General features: G+C 33.5%; 1 protein-coding gene across 1 annotated transcript in view; it reads left to right on the forward strand.

Moving 5' to 3' along the window:
- The window catches only part of LOC148090129 (putative phospholipid-transporting ATPase IM), a 46,127-nt gene that overhangs the window by 16,421 nt on the left and 4,775 nt on the right, over window positions 1–24,931 (forward strand). Inside the window, exons 5-26 of the mRNA XM_087812695.1 lie at window positions 9,144–9,242; window positions 10,078–10,139; window positions 11,380–11,452; window positions 11,553–11,623; window positions 12,517–12,599; window positions 12,654–12,812; window positions 13,725–13,813; window positions 15,011–15,204; window positions 15,271–15,479; window positions 16,394–16,437; window positions 16,499–16,664; window positions 17,734–17,922; window positions 18,631–18,746; window positions 19,319–19,483; window positions 19,651–19,762; window positions 21,242–21,347; window positions 21,406–21,544; window positions 22,605–22,788; window positions 22,841–23,064; window positions 23,947–24,030; window positions 24,098–24,343; window positions 24,424–24,562. Coding sequence (XP_087668821.1) covers window positions 9,144–9,242; window positions 10,078–10,139; window positions 11,380–11,452; window positions 11,553–11,623; window positions 12,517–12,599; window positions 12,654–12,812; window positions 13,725–13,813; window positions 15,011–15,204; window positions 15,271–15,479; window positions 16,394–16,437; window positions 16,499–16,664; window positions 17,734–17,922; window positions 18,631–18,746; window positions 19,319–19,483; window positions 19,651–19,762; window positions 21,242–21,347; window positions 21,406–21,544; window positions 22,605–22,788; window positions 22,841–23,064; window positions 23,947–24,030; window positions 24,098–24,343; window positions 24,424–24,562 — 2,953 coding nt within the window. The remainder of the gene's footprint in view (window positions 1–9,143; window positions 9,243–10,077; window positions 10,140–11,379; window positions 11,453–11,552; window positions 11,624–12,516; window positions 12,600–12,653; window positions 12,813–13,724; window positions 13,814–15,010; window positions 15,205–15,270; window positions 15,480–16,393; window positions 16,438–16,498; window positions 16,665–17,733; window positions 17,923–18,630; window positions 18,747–19,318; window positions 19,484–19,650; window positions 19,763–21,241; window positions 21,348–21,405; window positions 21,545–22,604; window positions 22,789–22,840; window positions 23,065–23,946; window positions 24,031–24,097; window positions 24,344–24,423; window positions 24,563–24,931) is intronic.

The raw sequence follows: 24,931 nt of genomic DNA on the forward strand, positions 1-24,931 counted from the left end.
ACACAAGATAGTTTCACACGCACACAGACACACACACAAGATAGTTTCACACACACACAGACACACACACAAGATAGTTTCACACGCACACAGACACACACACAAGATAGTTTCACACACACACAGACACACACAAGATAGTTTCACACAAACAGAGACACACACAAGAGAGTTTCACACACACAGAAACACACACAAGAAAGTTTCACACACACACAGACACACACAAGAAAGTTTCACACACAGACAGACACACAAGAAAGTTTCACACACACACACACACACAAGATAGTTTCATACACAACCACACACACACACACACACAAGATAGTTTCACACACACACAGACACACACACAAGATAGTTTCACACGCACACAGACACACACACAAGATAGTTTCACATACACACAGACACACACAAGATAGTTTCACACAAACAGAGACACACACAAGAGAGTTTCACACACACAGAAACACACACAAGAAAGTTTCACACACACACAGATACACACAAGAAAGTTTCACACACACACAGACAGACACACGAGAAAGTTTCACACACACACACACACACACACACAAGATAGTTTCATACACAACCACACACACACACACACACACACAAGATAGTTTCACACACACACAGACACACACACAAGAAAGTTTCACACACACACAGACACACACACAAGAAAGTTTCACGCACACACAGACACACACACAAGAAAGTTTCACACACACAGACACACACACAAGATAGTTTCACACACACACAGACACACACACAAGAAAGTTTCACACACACAGACACACACACAAGAGAGTTTCCCACACACAGACACACACACAAGATAGTTTCACACACACACAGACACACACACAAGAAAGTTTCACACACACAGACACACACACAAGAAAGTTTCACACACACACAGACACACACACAAGAAAGTTTCACACACACAGACACACACACAAGAGAGTTTCACACACACAGACACACACACAAGAGAGTTTCACACACACAAGAAAGTTTCACACACACAGACACACACACAAGAAAGTTTCACACACACACAGACACACACACAAGAAAGTTTCACACACACAGACACACACACAAGAGAGTTTCACACACACACAGACACACACACAAGAAAGTTTCACACACACAAGAAAGTTTCACACACACACAGACACACACACAAGAAAGTTTCACACACACAGACACACACACAAGAGAGTTTCACACACACAGACACACACACAAGATAGTTTCCCACACACACATTCTCTCAGTGAAACTTTCTCAATACTCTGCACTTACGAGCAGCGAAAACAAGGAAGTTCAGATCCACAAACAGGAAGTTGCTCCTCGTGTTGAAACACCAGCGTGAAGTGAGAACATTAGTTCAACTCAGCACTTTTTTATTGTGTTTATCAGAAGCTTTAACATCTGACATTTAGTACAAGTTTACAACATATTTCATCATTTACTCCTGAACCAAAACACACAAGTTAATCGTTGTCGTGATGTGTGTGATTTAAACGTTAGTAACAACAACATGTTAATGATTGTTGTGATGTGTGTGATTTAAACGTTAGTAACGACAACATGTTAATGATTGTTGTGATGTGTGTGATTTAAACGTTAGTAACAACATGTTAATGATTGTTGTGATGTGTGTGATTTAAACGTTAGTAACAACAACATGTTAATGATTGTTGTGATGTGTGTGATTTAAACGTTAGTAACAACATGTTAATGATTGTTGTGATGTGTGTGATTTAAACGTTAGTAACAACAACATGTTAATGATTGTTGTGATGTGTGTGATTTAAACGTTAGTAACAACATGTTAATGATTGTTGTGATGTGTGTGATTTAAACGTTAGTAACAACAACATGTTAATGATTGTTGTGATGTGTGTGATTTAAACGTTAGTAACAACAACATGTTAATGATTGTTGTGATGTGTGTGATTTAAACGTTAATAACAACAACATGTTAATGATTGTTGTGATGTGTGTGATTTAAACGTTAGTAACAACAACATGTTAATGATTGTTGTGATGTGTGTGATTTAAACGTTAATAACGACAACATGTTAATGATTGTTGTGATGTGTGTGATTTAAACGTTAATAACGACAACATGTTAATGATTGTTGTGATGTGTGTGATTTAAACGTTAATAACGACAACATGTTAATGATTGTTGTGATGTGTGTGATTTAAACGTTAATAACAACAACATGTTAATGATTGTTGTGATGTGTGTGATTTAAACGTTAGTAACAACAACATGTTAATGATTGTTGTGATGTGTGTGATTTAAACGTTAGTAACGACAACATGTTAATGATTGTTGTGATGTGTGTGATTTAAACGTTAGTAACAACAACATGTTAATGATTGTTGTGATGTGTGTGATTTAAACGTTAGTAACGACAACATGTTAATGATTGTTGTGATGTGTGTGATTTAAACGTTAGTAACAACATGTTAATGATTGTTGTGATGTGTGTGATTTAAACGTTAGTAACAACAACATGTTAATGATTGTTGTGATGTGTGTGATTTAAACGTTAGTAACAACATGTTAATGATTGTTGTGATGTGTGTGATTTAAACGTTAGTAACAACAACATGTTAATGATTGTTGTGATGTGTGTGATTTAAACGTTAGTAACAACAACATGTTAATGATTGTTGTGATGTGTGTGATTTAAACGTTAATAACAACAACATGTTAATGATTGTTGTGATGTGTGTGATTTAAACGTTAGTAACAACAACATGTTAATGATTGTTGTGATGTGTGTGATTTAAACGTTAATAACGACAACATGTTAATGATTGTTGTGATGTGTGTGATTTAAACGTTAATAACGACAACATGTTAATGATTGTTGTGATGTGTGTGATTTAAACGTTAATAACGACAACATGTTAATGATTGTTGTGATGTGTGTGATATAAACGTTAGTAACAACAACATGTTAATGATTGTTGTGATGTGTGTGATTTAAACGTTAGTAACAACAACATGTTAATGATTGTTGTGATGTGTGTGATTTAAACGTTAATAACGACAACATGTTAATGATTGTTGTGATGTGTGTGATTTAAACGTTAATAACGACAACATGTTAATGATTGTTGTGATGTGTGTGATTTAAACGTTAGTAACAACAACATGTTAATGATTGTTGTGATGTGTGTGATATAAACGTTAGTAACAACAACATGTTAATGATTGTTGTGATGTGTGTGATATAAACGTTAGTAACAACAACATGTTAATGATTGTCGTGATGTGTGTGATATAAACGTTAGTAACAACAACATGTTAATGATTGTTGTGATGTGTGTGATATAAACGTTAGTAACAACAACATGTTAATGATTGTTGTGATGTGTGTGATATAAACGTTAGTAACAACAACATGTTAATGATTGTTGTGGTGTGTGTGATTTAAACGTTAGTAACGACAACATGTTAATGATTGTTGTGATGTGTGTGATTTAAACGTTAATAACAACAACATGTTAATGATTGTTGTGATGTGTGTGATATAAACGTTAATAACGACAACATGTTAATGATTGTTGTGATGTGTGTGATTTAAACGTTAATAACGACAACATGTTAATGATTGTTGTGATGTGTGTGATTTAAACGTTAATAACGACAACATGTTAATGATTGTTGTGATGTGTGTGATTTAAACGTTAGTAACGACAACATGTTAATGATTGTTGTGATGTTTAAACGTTAATAACAACAACATGTTAATGATTGTTGTGATGTTTAAACGTTAATAACAACAACATGTTAATGATTGTTGTGATGTTTAAACGTTAATAACAACAACATGTTAATGATTGTTGTGATGTTTAAACGTTAATAACAGCAACATGTTAATGATTGTTGTGATGTTTAAACGTTAATAACAACAACATGTTAATGATTGTTGTGATGTTTAAACGTTAATAACAACAACATGTTAATGATTGTTGTGATGTTTAAACGTTAATAACAACAACATGTTAATGATTGTTGTGATGTGTGTGATTTAAACGTTAATAACAACAACATGTTAATGATTGTTGTGATGTGTGTGATTTAAACATTAGTAACAACAACATGTTAATGATTGTTGTGATGTGTGTGATTTAAACGTTAATAACGACAACATGTTAATGATTGTTGTGATGTGTGTGATATAAACGTTAGTAACAACAACATGTTAATGATTGTTGTGATGTGTGTGATTTAAACGTTAATAACGACAACATGTTAATGATTGTTGTGATGTGTGTGATATAAACGTTAGTAACAACAACATGTTAATGATTGTTGTGATGTGTGTGATTTAAACGTTAATAACGACAACATGTTAATGATTGTTGTGATGTGTGTGATTTAAACGTTAATAACGACAACATGTTAATGATTGTTGTGATGTGTGTGATATAAACGTTAGTAACAACAACATGTTAATGATTGTTGTGATGTGTGTGATTTAAACGTTAGTAACAACAACATGTTAATGATTGTTGTGATGTGTGTGATTTAAACGTTAGTAACGACAACATGTTAATGATTGTTGTGATGTGTGTGATTTAAACGTTAATAACAACAACATGTTAATGATTGTTGTGATGTGTGTGATTTAAACGTTAGTAACAACAACATGTTAATGATTGTTGTGATGTGTGTGATTTAAACGTTAATAACGACAACATGTTAATGATTGTTGTGATGTGTGTGATTTAAACGTTAATAACGACAACATGTTAATGATTGTTGTGATGTGTGTGATTTAAACGTTAGTAACGACAACATGTTAATGATTGTTGTGATGTTTAAACGTTAATAACAACAACATGTTAATGATTGTTGTGATGTTTAAACGTTAATAACAACAACATGTTAATGATTGTTGTGATGTTTAAACGTTAATAACAACAACATGTTAATGATTGTTGTGATGTTTAAACGTTAATAACAACAACATGTTAATGATTGTTGTGATGTTTAAACGTTAATAACAACAACATGTTAATGATTGTTGTGATGTTTAAACGTTAATAACAACAACATGTTAATGATTGTTGTGATGTGTGTGATTTAAACGTTAATAACAACAACATGTTAATGATTGTTGTGATGTGTGTGATTTAAACATTAGTAACAACAACATGTTAACGATTGTTGTGATGTGTGTAATTTAAACGTTAGTAACAACAACATGTTAATGATTGTTGTGATGTGTGTGTTTTAAACATTAGTAACGACAACGTGTTAATGATTGTTGTGATGTTTAAACGTTAATAACAACAACATGTTAATGATTGTTGTGATGTGTGTGATTTAAACGTTAGTAACAACAACATGTTAATGATTGTTGTGATGTGTGTGTTTTAAACATTAGTAACGACAACGTGTTAATGATTGTTGTGATGTTTAAACGTTAATAACAACAACATGTTAATGATTGTTGTGATGTGTGTGTTTTAAACATTAGTAACGACAACATGTTAATGATTGTTGTGATGTGTGTGTTTTAAACATTAGTAACGACAACGTGTTAATGATTGTTGTGATGTTTAAACGTTAATAACAACAACATGTTAATGATTGTTGTGATGTGTGTGATTTAAACGTTAGTAACAACAACATGTTAATGATTGTTGTGATGTGTGTGTTTTAAACATTAGTAACGACAACGTGTTAATGATTGTTGTGATGTGTGTGATTTAAACGTTAGTAACGACAACATGTTAATGATTGTTGTGATGTGTGTGTTTTAAACATTAGTAACAACAACATGTTAATGATTGTTGTGATGTGTGTAATTTAAACGTTAGTAACGACAACATGTTAATGATTGTTGTGATGTGTGTAATTTAAACGTTAGTAACAACAACATGTTAATGATTGTTGTGATGTGTGTGTTTTAAACATTAGTAACGACAACGTGTTAATGATTGTTGTGATGTTTAAACGTTAATAACAACAACATGTTAATGATTGTTGTGATGTGTGTGTTTTAAACATTAGTAACGACAACATGTTAATGATTGTTGTGATGTGTGTAATTTAAACGTTAGTAACAACAACATGTTAATGATTGTTGTGATGTGTGTGTTTTAAACATTAGTAACGACAACGTGTTAATGATTGTTGTGATGTTTAAACGTTAATAACAACAACATGTTAATGATTGTTGTGATGTGTGTGATTTAAACGTTAGTAACAACAACATGTTAATGATTGTTGTGATGTGTGTGTTTTAAACATTAGTAACGACAACGTGTTAATGATTGTTGTGATGTGTGTGATTTAAACGTTAGTAACGACAACATGTTAATGATTGTTGTGATGTGTGTGTTTTAAACATTAGTAACAACAACATGTTAATGATTGTTGTGATGTGTGTAATTTAAACGTTAGTAACGACAACATGTTAATGATTGTTGTGATGTGTGTAATTTAAACGTTAGTAACGACAACATGTTAATGATTGTTGTGATGTGTGTAATTTAAACGTTAGTAACAACAACATGTTAATGATTGTTGTGATGTGTGTGTTTTAAACATTAGTAACGACAACGTGTTAATGATTGTTGTGATGTGTGTGATTTAAACGTTAGTAACGACAACATGTTAATGATTGTTGTGATGTGTGTGTTTTAAACATTAGTAACAACAACATGTTAATGATTGTTGTGATGTGTGTGTTTTAAACATTAGTAACGACAACATGTTAATGATTGTTGTGATGTTTAAACGTTAGTAACAACAACATGTTAATGATTGTTGTGATGTTTAAACGTTAGTAACAACAACATGTTAATGATTGTTGTGATGTGTGTGATTTAAACATTAGTAACAACAACATGTTAATGATTGTTGTGATGTTTAAACGTTAGTAACAACAACATGTTAATGATTGTTGTGATGTTTAAACGTTAGTAACGACAACATGTTAATGATTGTTGTGATGTGTGTGTTTTAAACATTAGTAACGACAACATGTTAATGATTGTTGTGATGTGTGTGATTTAAACGTTAATAACAACAACATGTTAATGATTGTCGTGATGTTTAAACGTTAATAACAACAACATGTTAATGATTGTTGTGATGTGTGTGTTTTAAACATTAGTAACGACAACGTGTTAATGATTGTTGTGATGTGTGTGATTTAAACGTTAGTAACGACAACATGTTAATGATTGTTGTGATGTGTGTGTTTTAAACATTAGTAACAACAACATGTTAATGATTGTTGTGATGTGTGTAATTTAAACGTTAGTAACGACAACATGTTAATGATTGTTGTGATGTGTGTAATTTAAACGTTAGTAACGACAACATGTTAATGATTGTTGTGATGTGTGTAATTTAAACGTTAGTAACAACAACATGTTAATGATTGTTGTGATGTGTGTGTTTTAAACATTAGTAACGACAACGTGTTAATGATTGTTGTGATGTGTGTGATTTAAACGTTAGTAACGACAACATGTTAATGATTGTTGTGATGTGTGTGTTTTAAACATTAGTAACAACAACATGTTAATGATTGTTGTGATGTGTGTGTTTTAAACATTAGTAACGACAACATGTTAATGATTGTTGTGATGTTTAAACGTTAGTAACAACAACATGTTAATGATTGTTGTGATGTTTAAACGTTAGTAACAACAACATGTTAATGATTGTTGTGATGTGTGTGATTTAAACATTAGTAACAACAACATGTTAATGATTGTTGTGATGTTTAAACGTTAGTAACAACAACATGTTAATGATTGTTGTGATGTTTAAACGTTAGTAACGACAACATGTTAATGATTGTTGTGATGTGTGTGTTTTAAACATTAGTAACGACAACATGTTAATGATTGTTGTGATGTGTGTGATTTAAACGTTAATAACAACAACATGTTAATGATTGTCGTGATGTTTAAACGTTAATAACAACAACATGTTAATGATTGTTGTGATGTGTGTGATTTAAACGTTAGTAACAAGAACATGTTAATGATTGTTGTGATGTGTGTGATTTAAACGTTAGTAACGACAACATGTTAATGATTGTTGTGATGTGTGTGATTTAAACGTTAGTAACGACAACATGTTAATGATTGTTGTGATGTGTGTGATTTAAACGTTAGTAACAACAACATGTTAATGATTGTTGTGATGTGTGTGATTTAAACGTTAGTAACGACAACATGTTAATGATTGTTGTGATGTTTAAACGTTAGTAACAACAACATGTTAATGATTGTTGTGATGTTTAAACGTTAATAACAACAACATGTTAATGATTGTCGTGATGTTTAAACGTTAATAACAACAACATGTTAATGATTGTTGTGATGTGTGTGATTTAAACGTTAGTAACAAGAACATGTTAATGATTGTTGTGATGTGTGTGATTTAAACGTTAGTAACGACAACATGTTAATGATTGTTGTGATGTGTGTGATTTAAACGTTAGTAACGACAACATGTTAATGATTGTTGTGATGTGTGTGATTTAAACGTTAGTAACGACAACATGTTAATGATTGTTGTGATGTTTAAACGTTAATAACAACAACATGTTAATGATTGTTGTGATGTTTAAACGTTAATAACAACAACATGTTAATGATTGTTGTGATGTTTAAACGTTAGTAACGACAACATGTTAATGATTGTTGTGATGTGTGTGATTTAAACGTTAGTAACGACAACATGTTAATGATTGTTGTGATGTTTAAACGTTAATAACAACAACATGTTAATGATTGTTGTGATGTTTAAACGTTAATAACAACAACATGTTAATGATTGTTGTGATGTTTAAACGTTAGTAACGACAACATGTTAATGATTGTTGTGATGTGTGTGATTTAAACGTTAGTAACGACAACATGTTAATGATTGTTGTGATGTTTAAACGTTAATAACAACAACATGATAATGATTGTTGTGATGTTTAAACGTTAGTAACAACAACATGTTAATGATTGTTGTGATGTGTGTGATTTAAACGTTAGTAACAACAACATGTTAATGAATGTTGTGATGTGTGTGATTTAAACGTTAATAACAACAACATGTGCGTCTCCAGGTGATTCCTCAGATCTCGTCTCTGTCCTGGTTCACCACCGTCGTGCCTCTGGTTCTGGTTCTGACAGTAACGGCCGCTAAAGATGCAACCGATGACATCGTGAGTCTCTGTCGCTCCAGACACCACTTTATTGAACCTTCATTTATAGTTGTGTCACATTTTTTGTGTATGTAACATAATACATTAAACATAAATAAACGTTAGGAAAAGTCAGTGGAAACAAATACATTTTTAAGAGAGAAAATTTTATGACATAAGGAGTATTAACTTGAAACTTTTTTTTTAAATTTTACTACGAGATTAAAGTCGTAGGAAAATACTTTATTATGAGGTTAAGTCGTAGGAAAATACTTTATTATGAGATTAAGTCGTAGGAAAATACTTTATTATGAGATTAAAGTCGTAGGAAAATACTTTATTATGAGATTAAGTCGTAGGAAAATACTTTATTATGAGATTAAAGTCGTAGGAAAATACTTTATTATGAGATTAAGTCGTAGGAAAATACTTTATTATGAGATTAAAGTCGTAGGAAAATACTTAATTACGAGGTTAAAGTCGTACACAATATTTTATCAAGAGATTAAGTCGTAGGAAAATACTTTATTATGAGATTAAAGTCGTACAAAATAATTGAATTCACTTTTAATCTTCTTCTCTTCCTTCCTGAGACAATGAAACGACCAAAGAAGTCAAACATTAGCAGACGAATCATGAGACTCGTTGAATTGTTGAACTAATTGAATGTATTTTCTTTTCTTTTACATTATTTACATTTTTTTTCAGTTGCCACCACAAAAAAAATGAACGAGTGATGAGATTTTTACAGGAAGTTTGATTTTCATCCGCATTCCTGAGATGAAAGATGTGTTTTATATGATTGACGTTTAGTTCTCGTTTCCTAAATCAGTGATTCATTCTTTTTTCTTCCCAGAATCGACACAGAAGCGACAATCAAGTCAACAACCGCAAAGTGGAAGTTCTTATGGACAGAAAGTGAGTTTGAAGCATTTCCGAGGTTCGGCTTCTCTTTGTTTTGTCTCTCAAACGTGTTTCCTCAATACTTCCAGTAGACGTGAGAGAATTTCAAAGCAACATCCTGGAGGTGTTTCTGCTGCTTTGGTGTTTATTTAGAGATGAATCAAACAAACCTGCTGCTGCATCAGGAAATTAAAAGTTTCCTGAAGAACTATATTTAAAGAGTCTCAAAACTTGTGTTATGTCAGGGTCAAGGTGACCCGAAGGAGATACCACAAACACATTTGTATTCGGGCCTTCGGGTCACCTTGACCCTGACACGACACTTGGGTTAAATAATTATTCAACGTTTCATATAAAGTTTTACCAGGATCTGTTATAAAATATATTCACGTCATCACGACTATGAGCAGATTAAATGGTTTCATTATCATTTCTTCAATTTTTGAATTTTGATGTTTTGTTGTGAATTTATATAAAAAAGTTTTTTTTTTAACAGAACATCCAACATTAGTCTATGAATGTTTGATTTAATTTAACAACATTTTATATTTAAGTATGTATATGGGCAATTAAAAAATATATATTGGTAATTTGTATTATATTATATTAGATTGTATTAGATTAGATTAGATTAGATTAGGTTAGATTAGATTAGATTGACTTTTATTGATCCCTCTGGAGATCTCCTTTGGGAAATTGGATTTCCAGTTCACAGCAGACGATAGTTTCATAAAAACGAGAACAAGTAACAAAGTGCAAAGAAATGGACAAAGTGCAAAAGATGACAAAGTGCAAATATAAAGAACATAGATCAAAGGAAATAATGCAAAGAAAATGACAAAGTGCAAAAGATGAAAAAGTGCAAAAATAAAGAACATAAATCAAAGGAAATAATGCAAAGAAAATGACAAAGTGCAAAAGATGAAAAAGTGCAAAAATAAAGAACATAGATCAAAGGAAATAATGCAAAGAAAATGACAAAGTGCAAAAGATGACAAAGTGCAAATATAAAGAACATAAATCAAAGAAAAGGATACAAAGATTAAATATAGAATAATATCCTTTCACTCTACTCTGTTGACATTAATAGTATCTTATCTTGTACTAAACACATTATCTTAAACATCTGGTCAACATGAGCTTTAACCTTCCTGCGGGTTAACTAGCTTAGTTAGTAATAAAAATGATGTCAGATACAGGGATGAATATAGTTTCTATAGAGTTAAACACTACAAACGTTGTCCTGTGTGTTCAGGCTGCAGAGCGAGAAGTGGATGAACGTCCAGGTCGGAGACGTCATCAAGCTGCAGAACAACCAGTTCGTCACGGTGAGCGAACGAAGCCGAAGAACCTCCTTCTACTGTAACGTCGCCCCGGGAGGCAGAAACTCTACCTCCTGCTCGTCATCACTTCCTCCTCTTCCTTCAGGCCGACCTCCTCCTGCTGTCCAGCAGCGAACCTCTCAACCTGGTCTACATCGAGACGGCCGAGCTGGACGGGTGAGACTTGAATTATAGATACTAGCAGCTGACGAGTCCGAGAGGAACTTCTGAAGGTCGTGATGTTACGAGTCAGGAAATGAATGAGAAGAATCTAAATAGAGAAAGAGAATCTAACTAATCAGTGACATGTAGGAAGAAAGTTTTTATTCTCACCCTGTTCTTAAACACAATACAAGTACATTAGAATATATACATAGTCTTAGTTTAAGTCAAACAAAATACTTTATTACGAGATTAAAGTCCTACAAAATACTTTATTATGAGATTAAAATCGTACAAAATACTTTATTACGAGATTAAAATCATACAAAATACTTTATTACGAGATTAAAGTCGTACAAAATACTTTATTATGAGATTAAAGTCGTACAAAACACTTTATTACGAGATTAAAGTCGTACAAAATACTTTATTACGTGATTAAAATCATACAAAATACTTTATTATGAGATTAAAGTCGTACAAAATACTTTATTACGAGATTAAAGTCGTACACAATACTTTATTACGAGATTAAAGTAGTTGGAAAATACTTTATTATGAGAATAATGTTGTAAAAAAATACTTAATTACGAGATTATAAATATAAACACAGAGAGGAATCAATGTTCGATCTTCTGACATAAGAGTTAAAAGTATAAATGGAGAAAACAATTAATATTCAAGTCCAATTATATTTGTTGTTAAAAAAACAACAATACATGAAATAAATGAAAAATAAATACAAAAGTACTTTTTACTTTGCTTAAAATAAAAATAAATAAAAACACTATTTCTGATAATTAAAAGTACAAGTAAAGACATTTATACTATTTTAAAAAGGTAAATCTTCTATATTCTTCAAAAACCCTTGATCTCCTGACGCTGATGTTCTTCGCCCTCGTCGTCAGGGAGACCAACCTGAAGGTGCGTCAGGCTCTGACGGTGACCGGAGATCTGGGCGATGAGATGGAGAAGCTGGCCGACTTCAACGGTGAGTCTTCTTCAGAGGGTTTCAAAGAAAGATCCTCACGACGAGTGTGTCCAGGTGAGGTCCACTGCGAGCCCCCCAACAACAGGCTGGACCGCTTCGCAGGAACCCTGTCGTACGCGGGTCAGAAGCACTCGCTGGACAACGAGAAGATCCTGCTGCGAGGCTGTACGCTGAGGAACACGGACTGGTGCTTCGGTCTGGTGCTGTTCGGAGGCGAGGAACTGATTTATCACTTTTATTGCTCAACGCTGAGCGTCTCACCACTGACTCCTTGTTTATGTGTTTGGTGGAGACAAAAAAAAAAGCTTAATTACTGAAAAAAAAAGTGACATTAATAAACTAATATTTAGTTTATATATTGTTATAAACATATTAGAATATAAATCACGAAATAATGACTTGAAGTTGGTTTATTTTAAATGTATATTTAAATTTGTGGGAAAAGAAATACATATAAAAAACAAACTTCTATTTAATACTTTTACTTCTTAACTCCAGAGCTGTGTGTCAAATCACATACTTGTGTACTTAAACTTAGTATTTTAAGTATATATATATATATATATAAATATACTTAAACTTAGTATTTTAAGTATATATATATATAAATATACTTAAACTTAGTATTTTAAGTATATATATTTATATATTCTAATAATATAATATGATTATATTATCCAAAAATAATATGATTGTATTATTTATTTATATATACTTGATATAACAATTAAATTAAATTGTTGGATTTTCTATTTAAGTGTTGATAAGTAGTGTCTCTGTGTTTATTTTAAAGTATTATTTTATTTTTTATATGAGGTAGTCGTACATAAAATCATGTCACTAAGTCAGTCGTTACTTCATTCTTTCAATTCTGTGTCAGATTTGAAACTTTTCATCTATAGTCGTCAGAATTATATTCACGACCTTCAGATAAAAACAGTAAAAAATAAATCATATAGATTTTGTCTTTAATTTTCATTAGTTTACAGGTTTATTTTTGAGTGACTTTGACTCAAACAATCAAGAGTCACAGAATAGTGTTGCTTCCTCTGAAAAAGGCAGAAACCTCAAGCAGAACCAAACTCAATCATCACATGACTCACTTGTGTTAGTTCTCGTCTGCAGGTCCAGAAACCAAGTTGATGCAGAACTGTGGGAAGACCACCTTCAAGAGGACGAGTGTGGATCGACTGATGAACGTCCTCGTGCTCTGTGTGAGACGACTCACAATAACACACAATAACACACAATAACTCACAATAACACACAATAACACACAATAAAGTTCTTCCTAACCTAACACGACTAGTTATGGAAGAAGATCATCAGAATATTGACACTTTGAAATGAACACAACCTTTTGTTATTGAAGGGATTCTGACCATTGTGTTATGTGTGTGACCCAGATCCACGGAAACAAATGTGTTTGTGGTATCCCTTGTGTTTACCCAGGGTCAAAGTGAGCCAGATCCCCGGAAACAAATGTGTTTGTGGTATCCCTTGTGTTATGTCAGGGTCAAAGTTTACGACCTCCACCACTGCATATGGATTTATCGAAGAGGTTGTTGACCTTGACCCAGAGACAACACAAGGGATACCACAAACACATTTGTTTTCTGTGCCTTTGGGTCACCTTGACCCTGAGATAAAACAAGGGATACCACAAACACATTTGTTTTTGTGCCTTTGGGTCACCTTGACCCTGAGATAAAACAAGGGATACCACAAACATATTTGTTTTTGTGCCTTTGGGTCACCTTGACCCAGAGACAACACCAGGGTTAAGCATTTAATTTTCTAATTAATAATAATAATAATATAATTATTATTAATTATAATAATTCATTTCTATACTAAATTGTTGAATTTATTAATTTTGTAAAGCTAAATTTTGTTAAAACATTTTAATATTTTCAAAATGAATGATTTTTATTTCTTATAAAAAGAAAGATTTTTTTTGTGATAAAATAAGAAAAATAGAAAATGGTTAAAATAGTGAAATTCTTCTACAAAAAGATTTAAAATTTCTAATGCATTTTCTAAATTCTATAAATCTTTAATTTCTAGTCTTTTAAATTCGATGTAAAACATATTGGTGTAATAATATTATAAAAACTATTAATTATTCAATATTTTGTTAGAATATTAAACTATGTGTAAAGATAATAATTTAGAAAATATCTTTTTCTTCTTTTATTAATTCAATTATTCATTAAACCAAGCTTCTTTCAACATATAAATGATTTAATTAAATAATTAAACAAACAAATTAAATATATAAGTTTCAATGTTTTACATTTTAAATTCAATTGTTTAATATTGTGACGACACAAATAAACCTCTAAGTTCTTCAGTGACGGTGGTTTTAAAAGAATCTTCTTCACGTGTCGGTTCTTCTCTCCTCATGGAAGATCTTCGGGTTCCTGGCCTTCATGTGCTCCGTCCTCGCCATCGGGAACTACTTCTGGGAGCTGAAGGAGGGGTCAGAGTTCACCGTCTTCCTGCCCCGGCAGGACGGCAAGGAGGCCGGTTTCTCCGCCTTCCTCACCTTCTGGTCCTACGTCATCATCCTCAACACGGTGGTGCCCATCTCGCTCTACGTCAGGTAGGACCCCCTGGTGACCTCCTGGTGACCTCCTCCTGACCTCCTCCTGACCCCGTGACCTCGCAGCGTGGAGATCATCCGTCTGGGCAACAGCTTCTACATCGACTGGGACAGGAAGATGTACTTCGCCCGCAGCGACACGCCGGCCGAGGCCCGGACCACCACCCTGAACGAGGAGCTGGGTCAGATCAAGTACGTGTTCAGCGACAAGACCGGCACGCTGACCCAGAACATTATGACCTTCAACAAGTGCACCATCAACGGCAAGACCTACGGTGAGAAAGAGTTTTTATCAATGAATATCTTTTACAAATACACAACAGAAGAGTTTGTAAGCAACACAAAGGGATAAAAAAAATAGAAAAACTTTAAAAACTAACAGCAGCTAATAAAACTAAAAAGCTAAAGAAACGTACAAAGCTAACAAACTTCACAAGCTAACTATGCTAACAATCTAATAAAACTAACACGCTAAAAAGGCTAACTATCTAACAAATGTAACTAGCTATCAAAGCTAGCAAGATAACAAAGCTAATTAACTGGCTAACAAAGCTAACTGGCTAACAAATCTAACATGATAGCAAAGCTAACAGGCTAACAAAGATAACAAAGCTAACTAGTTAACAAGATAACAAAGCTTACAAGCTAACTGGCTAACAAAACTAACAAGATAACAAAGCTAACAAGCTAACAAAGATAACAAAGCTAAAAAAGCTAGTAAAGCTAACAAAGATATCAAAGCTAAAAAGCTAACTAGCTAACGAAGCTAACAGGCTAACAAAGATAACTAGCTAACAAGATAACAAAGCTTACAAGCTAACTGGCTAACAAAACTAACAAGATAACAAAGCTAACAGGTTAACAAAGATAACAAAGCTAACTAGCTAAGAAAGCTAAAAAGATAACAAAACTAACAAGCTAACAAAGATAACAAAGCTAAAAAGCTAAAAAGCTAACAAATCTAACAAAGCTAAAAAGCTTACTAACTAACAAAGCTAACAGGCTAACAAAGCTAACAACTCACCAACACCATCTTGTGGACGTTGTTGAAGTCCAGGAAGGACGATAATAATTGTTGTTATAATATAGTTTTGTATCGTTACGTTCGTGTCCGACCTCACGAGGTCCCGTGAATCCAACCATGAAGGTCCAGGTACGTCACTCTTCTAACAACAAGGTCTTGTTTCAGGAGACGTGTTCGACTACAGTGGTCAGAGACTGGAGGTCAACGAGGTGAGGTCAGGAGGTCGTTCAAGGTGTTGCCGTGGTAACCATGTGGGTATTTCCTCCTCAGCAAACGGAGACGGTGGATTTCTCCTTCAACCCTCTGGCTGACCCTCGGTTCTGCTTCCACGACCACGCTCTGGTGGAGGCCGTGAAGCTGGAGAACCAGGAGGTCCACGCCTTCTTCAGGCTGCTGGCCCTGTGTCACACCGTGATGGCGGAGGAGAAGCAAGAAGGTGAAGAAGAACTCATTAACTTTTTTTTAATTGATTTAATTATTGTTTTGTTTTTTACAATTTAAATGAATATTCGTTTATTGAAAGTTTGAATTTGTTTTTTGTTTTTGAATAAGTTTTTTTTTTTTTTATTTCTTATTAGCCTGTTAGGTTTGTTAACTTGTTGACATCGTAAGCTTGTTAAATGTGTTAGTTTTGTTAGCTTGTTAAATGTGTTCGTTTTGTTAGCTTGTTAAATGTGTTAGTTTTGTTAGCTTGTTAAATGTGTTCGTTTTGTTAGCTTGTTAAATGTGTTAGTTTTGTTAGCTTGTTAAATGTGTTCGTTTTTTTAGCTTGTTAAATGTGTTAGCATAGTTAGCTTGTTAAATGTGTTAGCATACATGGCTTGTTAAATGTGTTAGTTTTGTTAGCTTGTTAAATGTGTTAGCATAGTTAGCTTGTTAAATGTGTTAGCATAAATGGCTTGTTAAATGTGTCAGCATAAATGGCTTGTTAAATGTGTTAGTTTTGTTAGCTTGTTAAATGTGTAAGCATAGTTAGCTTGTTCAATGTGTTGGTTTTGTTAGCTTGTTAGCATAGTTAGATTGTTAAATGTGTTAGCATAGTTAGCTTGTTAAATGTGTTAGTTTTGTTAGCTTGCTAAATGTGTTAGTTTTGTTAGCTTGTTAGCAAAGCTAGGTTGTTAAATGTGTTAGCTTTGCTAGCTTGTTACATTTGTAAGCCTTGTTTGATTTGTTATTATTTTTTACACGTATAGTTTGGTATTCAAATTTCGAATTTCATATTGAATTTAAAAGACTACAAATTAAACAAAAAAATATTGAATGTAAAATTAATTATTGGAACTAGAATATCAAACTATATTTGTAAAAAGAAATCATTTCATTTTGGAAAAATAATTTAATTTTTTTTCTCAACTTGGCTATATCGTAACATCAGCTTCTCAGACCAGCTGGAAACGTAGTTTTAACATTTGAAATGTTCAATACTTTAATATTCCTTTGGCACTGATGTACTTCCATATATGATGTATTTGTACTGGAGCTAACAATACAACCTTCTTGTTCAGGCGAGCTGGTGTACCAGGCTCAGTCTCCAGACGAGGGCGCTCTAGTCACCGCCGCCAGGAACTTCGGCTTCGTGTTCCGCTCCAGGACTCCTGACAGCGTCTGCATCGTAGAAATGGGGAAACAACGAAGCTACGAACTCCTCGCCATCCTGGACTTCAACAACGTCCGCAAGAGGATGTCGGTGATCGGTGAGTTGTTAGCTTGTTAGCTTCTTTAGTTTGTTAGCTTTATTAGTAAGTAAGTAAGTAAGTCATTTGTATTTGTATAGCGCTTTCCTAGACCAGGGTCACAAAGCGCTTAAACAATCAAAACAATATTCAATAAAGTAAATACTTTAAAGGGCAAGATTAGCCTGTTAGTTTTGTTAGCTTGTTAGCATAGTAAGCTTGTTAAATGTTTTTGCTTTGTTAGCGTGTTAGATTTGTAAGCCTTGTTAGATTTGTTCGCTTTTAAGCTTTGTTAGCCAGTTAGCTTGCGAGCATTGTTAGATTGTTAGCATATTTAGCTTGTTAAATGTGTTAGCTTTGTTAGCTTGTTAGATTTGTTAGATTTGTTCGTTTTTAAGCTTTGTTAGCCAGTTAGCTTTCTAGCCTTGTTAGATTGTTAGCATAGTTAGCTTGTTAAATGTTTTTGCTTTGTTAGCGTGTTAGATTTGTAAGCCTTGTTAGATTTGTTAGCTTTTAAGCTTTGTTAGCCAGTTAGCTTGCGAGCATTGTTAGATTGTTAGCATATTTAGCTTGTTCAATTTGTTAGCTTTGTTAACTTGTTGAATGTATTAACTTGTTAGCTTTGTTAGTTTGTTAGTATTTTTTAGCTTTCTTCCTTGTTAGCTTTGTTAGCTGCTATTCGTTTTTTCCAGTTTTTCCAGTGCTTTCACGTCGACGTGTCGTTTACAGTTCGGAGTCCGGAGGGAAAGTTGTGTCTGTTCTGTAAAGGAGCCGACACCATCGTGTACGAGAGACTTCACCGGTCGTGCAGTAAACTGATGGACGTCACCACTGAACACCTGAACGTAGGTCCAGCAGCTTCAGCGTTTATTTTACCTGCACGACTGTTGAAAACACGTCTTTTTAGTTAGTTTTTATTCAAGATATCTGGCAGTTTTTACCTTTATTGTGAGGTCATGACTGTGTAATAACACTTGAAATTAAAAAAGAAACACCAAGAATAAAAAACGACTGTGAGGAACCATTGAATTTAAAAATCTACGAATTAAAAATATAAATATAATATAAATATAACATCTAGAACATTTATTTTTATTTATTGGAATTAAACTCCATGTGTAAAACATACATTTTGAAAATGTTAAAAAAAAGAAGATTAAATTAAAAATAAATTTAACCTTTTTAATATGTAAATTATTGCATTAAATTATTAGATTAAAAATAATTATCCAATATACAAATGAGATGCGAGTAAATTATTCAATGTTTAAAAAACAACAAGATTCCAATGAAAAGGTTTGAACATGAAATGTTCAACCTTGAGTGACTGATGTTGACTCGTGTGCAGAAGAAACTTCCATGTTTATGAAGATCATCTAAAGATCTACGGTTTCATAAAGTCTTTGTGTCTCTGCAGGAGTTCGCAGGCGATGGTCTGAGAACTCTGGCTCTGGCCTACAAAGACCTGGACGAAGAGGACTTCAAACAGTGGCAACAGCGCCACCATGAGGCCAGCACGGCTCTGGAGGACCGCGAGGACAAACTGGACCAGCTGTACGAGGAGATCGAGAAGGACTTGATGGTAGAGACACGACGAGAATATAAACTTTAACGTTTTTTTAAAATGGCTTTAAGTCATATTTAATTTTGATCATAGTTCCTTTGATGTTTGTATTTTCATAAATTGTGTTTAAACAAAATTAATTTTTATATTTACTATTTAGAAATAACCTTTTGTTATTGTTTCAGTTGCTCGGGGCGACGGCCATTGAAGACAAGCTTCAAGATGGAGTTCCTCAGACCATCGAGCAACTGTCGAAGGCCGACATCAAGATCTGGGTTCTCACGGGTGACAAGCAAGGTGGTTTATTTTTATTATCAGAGTCTCTTTACTTTAGCTGCTGCCTCCTCGACCCACAGGCTGCTCCGGGTTATTTATCTCCTCTTGATGATCTGTGTGTAGAGACGCCAGAAAACATCGGCTTTGTTAGCCTGTTACCTTTTTTTAGCTTGTTAGCATAGTTAGCTTGTTAAATGTGTTTGCTTTGTGAGCCTGTTACCTTTTTTTAGCTTGTTAGCATAGTTAGCTTGTTAAATGTGTTTGCTTTGTGAGCCTGTTACATTTGTAAGCCTTGTTAGATTTGTTAGTGTTGTTAGCCAGTTAGCTTGCTAGCCTTGTTAGATTGTTAGCATAGTTAGCTTGTTAAATGTCTTGGCTTTGTTAGTCTGTTACATTTGTAAGCCTTGTTAGCGTTGTTAGCCAGTTAGCTTGCTAGCCTTGTTAGATTGTTAGCATAGTTAGCTTGTTAAATGTCTTGGCTTTGTTAGTCTGTTACATTTGTAAGCCTTGTTAGCGTTGTTAGCCAGTTAGCTTGCTAGCCTTGTTAGATTGTTAGCATAGTTAGCTTGTTAAATGTGTTGGCTTTGTTAGTCTGTAACATTTGTAAGCCTTGTTAGCGTTGTTAGCCAGTTAGCTTGCTAGCCTTGTTAGATTGTTAGCATAGTTAGCTTGTTAAATGTGTTGGCTTTGTTAGTCTGTAACATTTGTAAGCCTTGTTAGCGTTGTTAGCCAGTTAGCTTGCTAGCCTTGTTAGATTGTTAGCATAGTTAGCTTGTTAAATGTGTTGGCTTTGTTAGTCTGTTACATTTGTAAGCCTTGTTAGCGTTGTTAGCCAGTTAGCTTGCTAGCCTTGTTAGATTGTTAGCATAGTTAGCTTGTTAAATGTGTTGGCTTTGTGAGCCTGTTACATTTGTAAGCTTTGTTAGATTTGTTAGCGTTGTTAGCCAGCTAGCTTGCTAGCCTTGTTAGATTGTTAGCTTTGTTCGTTTTTTTTTGTTTTGTTTGCTTGTTAGCCTCGTTAGCTTGATAGTTATGTGAGCTTGATAGCATAGTTAGCTTGTAAAATTAGTTAGCTTTGTTGTTTGTTTGTTCTTTGTTCCTTGTTTTTTTGTTTATATTCTGTCTATTAGTTGATTATTTAAGTTTGTTGATTATTTATTTAATTTGTTGGTTATTTATTTTTTTATTTTCTTGAATGTCTTAAATAATGTCTGTTTTAAGTCTTTAATTGTTTAGTCTTCAATTGTTTTAAGTGTTTAATGTCTTTAGTGTTTTGCATCGTGGGTCAGAGAGAACTACAGTTTTATTCATGCTGTATGTCTCAATACATGCATATTTGACAATAAAAAAGAATTTGACTTGACCTTGACTTGAACTTGAGCTTGTTAGCTTTGTTAGCTTGTTAAATTTGTAAGCTTTGTTAGCTTTGTTAGCTTGTTAAATTAGTTAGCTTTGTTAGCTTGTTAAAATTGTTATCTTTATTTGCTGACTTGTGCGCAGAGACGGCAGAGAACATCGGCTACTCCTGCAACTTGCTCCGCGAGGAGATGAACGAGGTGTTCGTCGTGTCTGGAAACTCACCTGAAGTCGTGCAGCAGGAGCTCAGGTGAGCGACGGTAAAAACGTCGACGCCATCGAGTCCGTGACACTTTTTTCTCTGGCAGCGACGCACGGACGCTCATGAAACGAAACGCCACCGAGGACTCCGTCTTCCTGCCAGACGGGATTGTGGGTAAAGGAGGGAAGGTGTTAGACGAGGTGGTGAACGGAGAGTACGGCCTGGTCATCAACGGACACAGTCTGGTCAGAACCTTTGACCCCTGGTCGTAGAAATGACTCTAACATCTACTTAACATTAATGATGTTCAGCTGTAGACGTGTGTGAGCGTCAGAAGATTTAATGTTTAATATTTGATATTTATTGTAATGAGTTTCACATTTTAAAAGTTAAAACTTTGAGTTTTAAAGTATTTTATAACCATTACATTTTTTTTCTTCTAATAATTAAATTTAATCGTTTCTAAATTAAATTGTTGAATTTGTATTTTCTTAATAGTTAATTTTTTTCAAAATGTATTTTGTTTTGTTTACACAAGTTTAGGAAAAGTATTATTTAATTAGAATATCAAACTTAAACTTGTAAACTTAAATGTAAAAAGACCTTAAAAAATGTAAAAATAACATTTTGAATTCAATTATTACAAAGGAAAAAAAAAAGTATATTTAATACAAAAGGCTACGAATTTAAAAATATTGAATTTAGAAAATAAATTATTAAATGATTGGAATTAAAATATCAAACTCTATGTGTAACATGTTTTAAAAAGATTTTCAAGAAGTAAAAATGTAATTATTACAAAGGAAAACATTTGATATTGAATTTATAAGGCAATGACTAAATAAAGATTGACTTGAAAAAATATTTTTTTACTTATTTGAATAAGAATATACAAATATTTTTTAAAAAAAACTATTTGTTTTGATATATATATTTATTTATTTTTTAAACCGTTTTTAAAAACAAATTCAACCTTTAAATAACATGTTTTTTTCATTGACGTATTTAAAAAATAATTCAATGCCTTAAAAAACCCAATTTCAATAAAAAAAAAAACGGTATTAAAAAATTAAACATTTGACATTTTAAATGAAATCTATGTATATGTAATATTTTTATGGCACTGATATATTTTTATTAAAGTTGCTTTATTTTATTTACACTATTATTTTTGACTGTCAAAGAATCAAAGTTTACATTTAAAAGCATAAATGAACAGAAAAAACAACATTAAGTACAGATTTTCTCACATCGTCACCGACTCTCGACCACGAACGTTTATCAATAAAGTTTTGTGCGCGGCAGGCGTACGCTCTGGAGCGCGGCATGGAGCTGGACTTCCTGCGGACGGCGTGCATGTGCAAGTCGGTGATCTGCTGCCGGGTGACGCCGCTGCAGAAGGCGCAGGTGGTGGAGCTGGTGAAGAAGTACAAGCGAGCCGTGACTCTGGCCATCGGCGACGGAGCCAACGACGTCAGCATGATCAAAGGTAGGACCTGCTTCAGATCCTGGACCCGGTCTCACACGCTCTCCGTCTCCAGTGGCTCACATCGGCGTGGGCATCTCGGGTCAGGAGGGCATGCAGGCGGTTCTGTCCAGCGACTACACTTTCGCCCAGTTCCGCTTCCTGCAGCGCCTCCTGCTGGTGCACGGGCGCTGGTCCTACCTGCGCATGTGCAAGTTCCTGCGATACTTCTTCTACAAGAACTTCACCTTCACCTTCGTGCACTTCTGGTTCGCCTTCTTCTGCGGCTTCTCTGCGCAGGTGAGAGGAATTAAAAACACTTTTAAATGTATTCTTTAATAAATCAATCATCATTTTAATTTTGAATGAAAATAGTTTTATTTTTTTATTACCATCAGACTTAATGATTATGAATTTAAAACACAGTATTTTTACATTTTGCATCAAAGCATTATATTTATCTCGCCGTTTATTCTTTTCCAGTTTATTTCATTTTAAAATTCAATGTGTGAAAAAATGTTACGTGTAAAAGATATTCTGTGTAAACAATTAATTTAAATCAATGTCATCAGATATTCAATTAGAAAATAATAAACTCAATGTAAAAAAAAAAAAAAAAAATTCAAAATTTGTGTAAAGAAATTCTGTGTTAATAAAGATTATTCAAAGACTCATTTATTTCCTTGGAATAATTAAATTGTATTAGTTTAGTAACAAAATGAAATATATTTAAAGTCTATTTTTTTTTAATCCGTGTAAACAATTACAATTAAATAAAATTATATTTCAGTGATAAAAGGAGATTAATTGTGTTTACCAAAACTTTTTTATTGATTAATAGATTTATTTACAATTTAAATAAAACCACTTTTTAATTATTAAATTAAATTAAATTAAATTAAATTATATTTCAGTGATAAAAAAGCAGATTAATTGCGTTTACCAAAAAAAAAAATTATTGATTAATAGACTTGTTTAAAAGTTAAATAAAACCACTTTTAAAAAATTAAATTAAATTAAATTAAATTAAATTAAAGTAAATAATTGACTCAAACATCCAATTTGGCATGTAAAAAAAATGTATAAAATTAATAAAACATGATAATTCTATAATAAAATTAATTGCTTTGTTACAATAAATCCATGGTTTCTCTTTGAAGAGATGATGTTTGTGTTCCTCAGACAGTGTACGACGAGTGGTTCATCACTCTCTACAACCTGGTCTACACGGCGCTGCCGGTTCTGGGGATGAGTCTCTTCGACCAGGTTTGACTTCTTCATCGTTCAATGACACACTGAGGTCATTGACTCTTGCGCCCTCTGCTGGTTTCAGGACGTGAACGACGCGTGGAGCTTCCAGCACCCTGAGCTCTACACCCCGGGTCAACTGAACCTGTACTTCAGCAAGACGGCGTTCTTCAAGTGCGCCCTGCACAGCTGCTACAGCTCGCTGGTGCTCTTCTTCATCCCGTACGCCGCCGTGCACGACACGGTGAGGCAGGACGGGAAGGACGTGGCCGACTACCAGTCCTTCGCTCTCCTCACGCAGACCTGCCTCCTCTTCGCCGTCACCATCCAGGTGAGGTTGGAAACACACATTCGTCGCTGCCGTCTTGACGCGCTGGTGTGTGTGTGTGTGTGTGTGTGTGTGTGTCGCAGCTGGGTCTGGAGATGACCTACTGGACCGCCGTCAACTCCATCTTCGTCCTGGGGAGTCTCCTCATGTACTTCGCCGTCACCTTCACCATGTACAGCAACGGCCTGTTCCTCGCGCTGCCGTCGGCGTTTCCCTTCGTGGGTGAGTCACTTCGCGTCATCGTTGGATTGATGAGTGTCCATTAAATCAATCATTTCTTTTTTTATTTTATTTATTTTTATTTTATTTTATTATTTTTTAAATTAATGTTTATTAACGTGCCAAATTTGATGTTTGAGTCAATAATTTAATTTAATTTAATTTAATTTAATTTAATTTAATTTAATTTAATTTAATTTAATTTAATTTAATTTAATTTAATTAACTTTGAGAGGTTAAATTTGTTTAGTTTTTTTTTAATAGTTTAAAAATAACATACACATAGAGTTTTATCATATTATTTCAATAACTAAAAAATAAATTTTATAAATTCAATATTTTTACATTTTTAGCCCAATATTAAAATGTTGG

The sequence above is a fragment of the Callionymus lyra genome, chromosome 1 (genome assembly GCF_982586985.1).
Source record: "Callionymus lyra chromosome 1, fCalLyr1.hap1.1, whole genome shotgun sequence".
Lineage (NCBI taxonomy): Eukaryota > Metazoa > Chordata > Actinopteri > Syngnathiformes > Callionymidae > Callionymus > Callionymus lyra.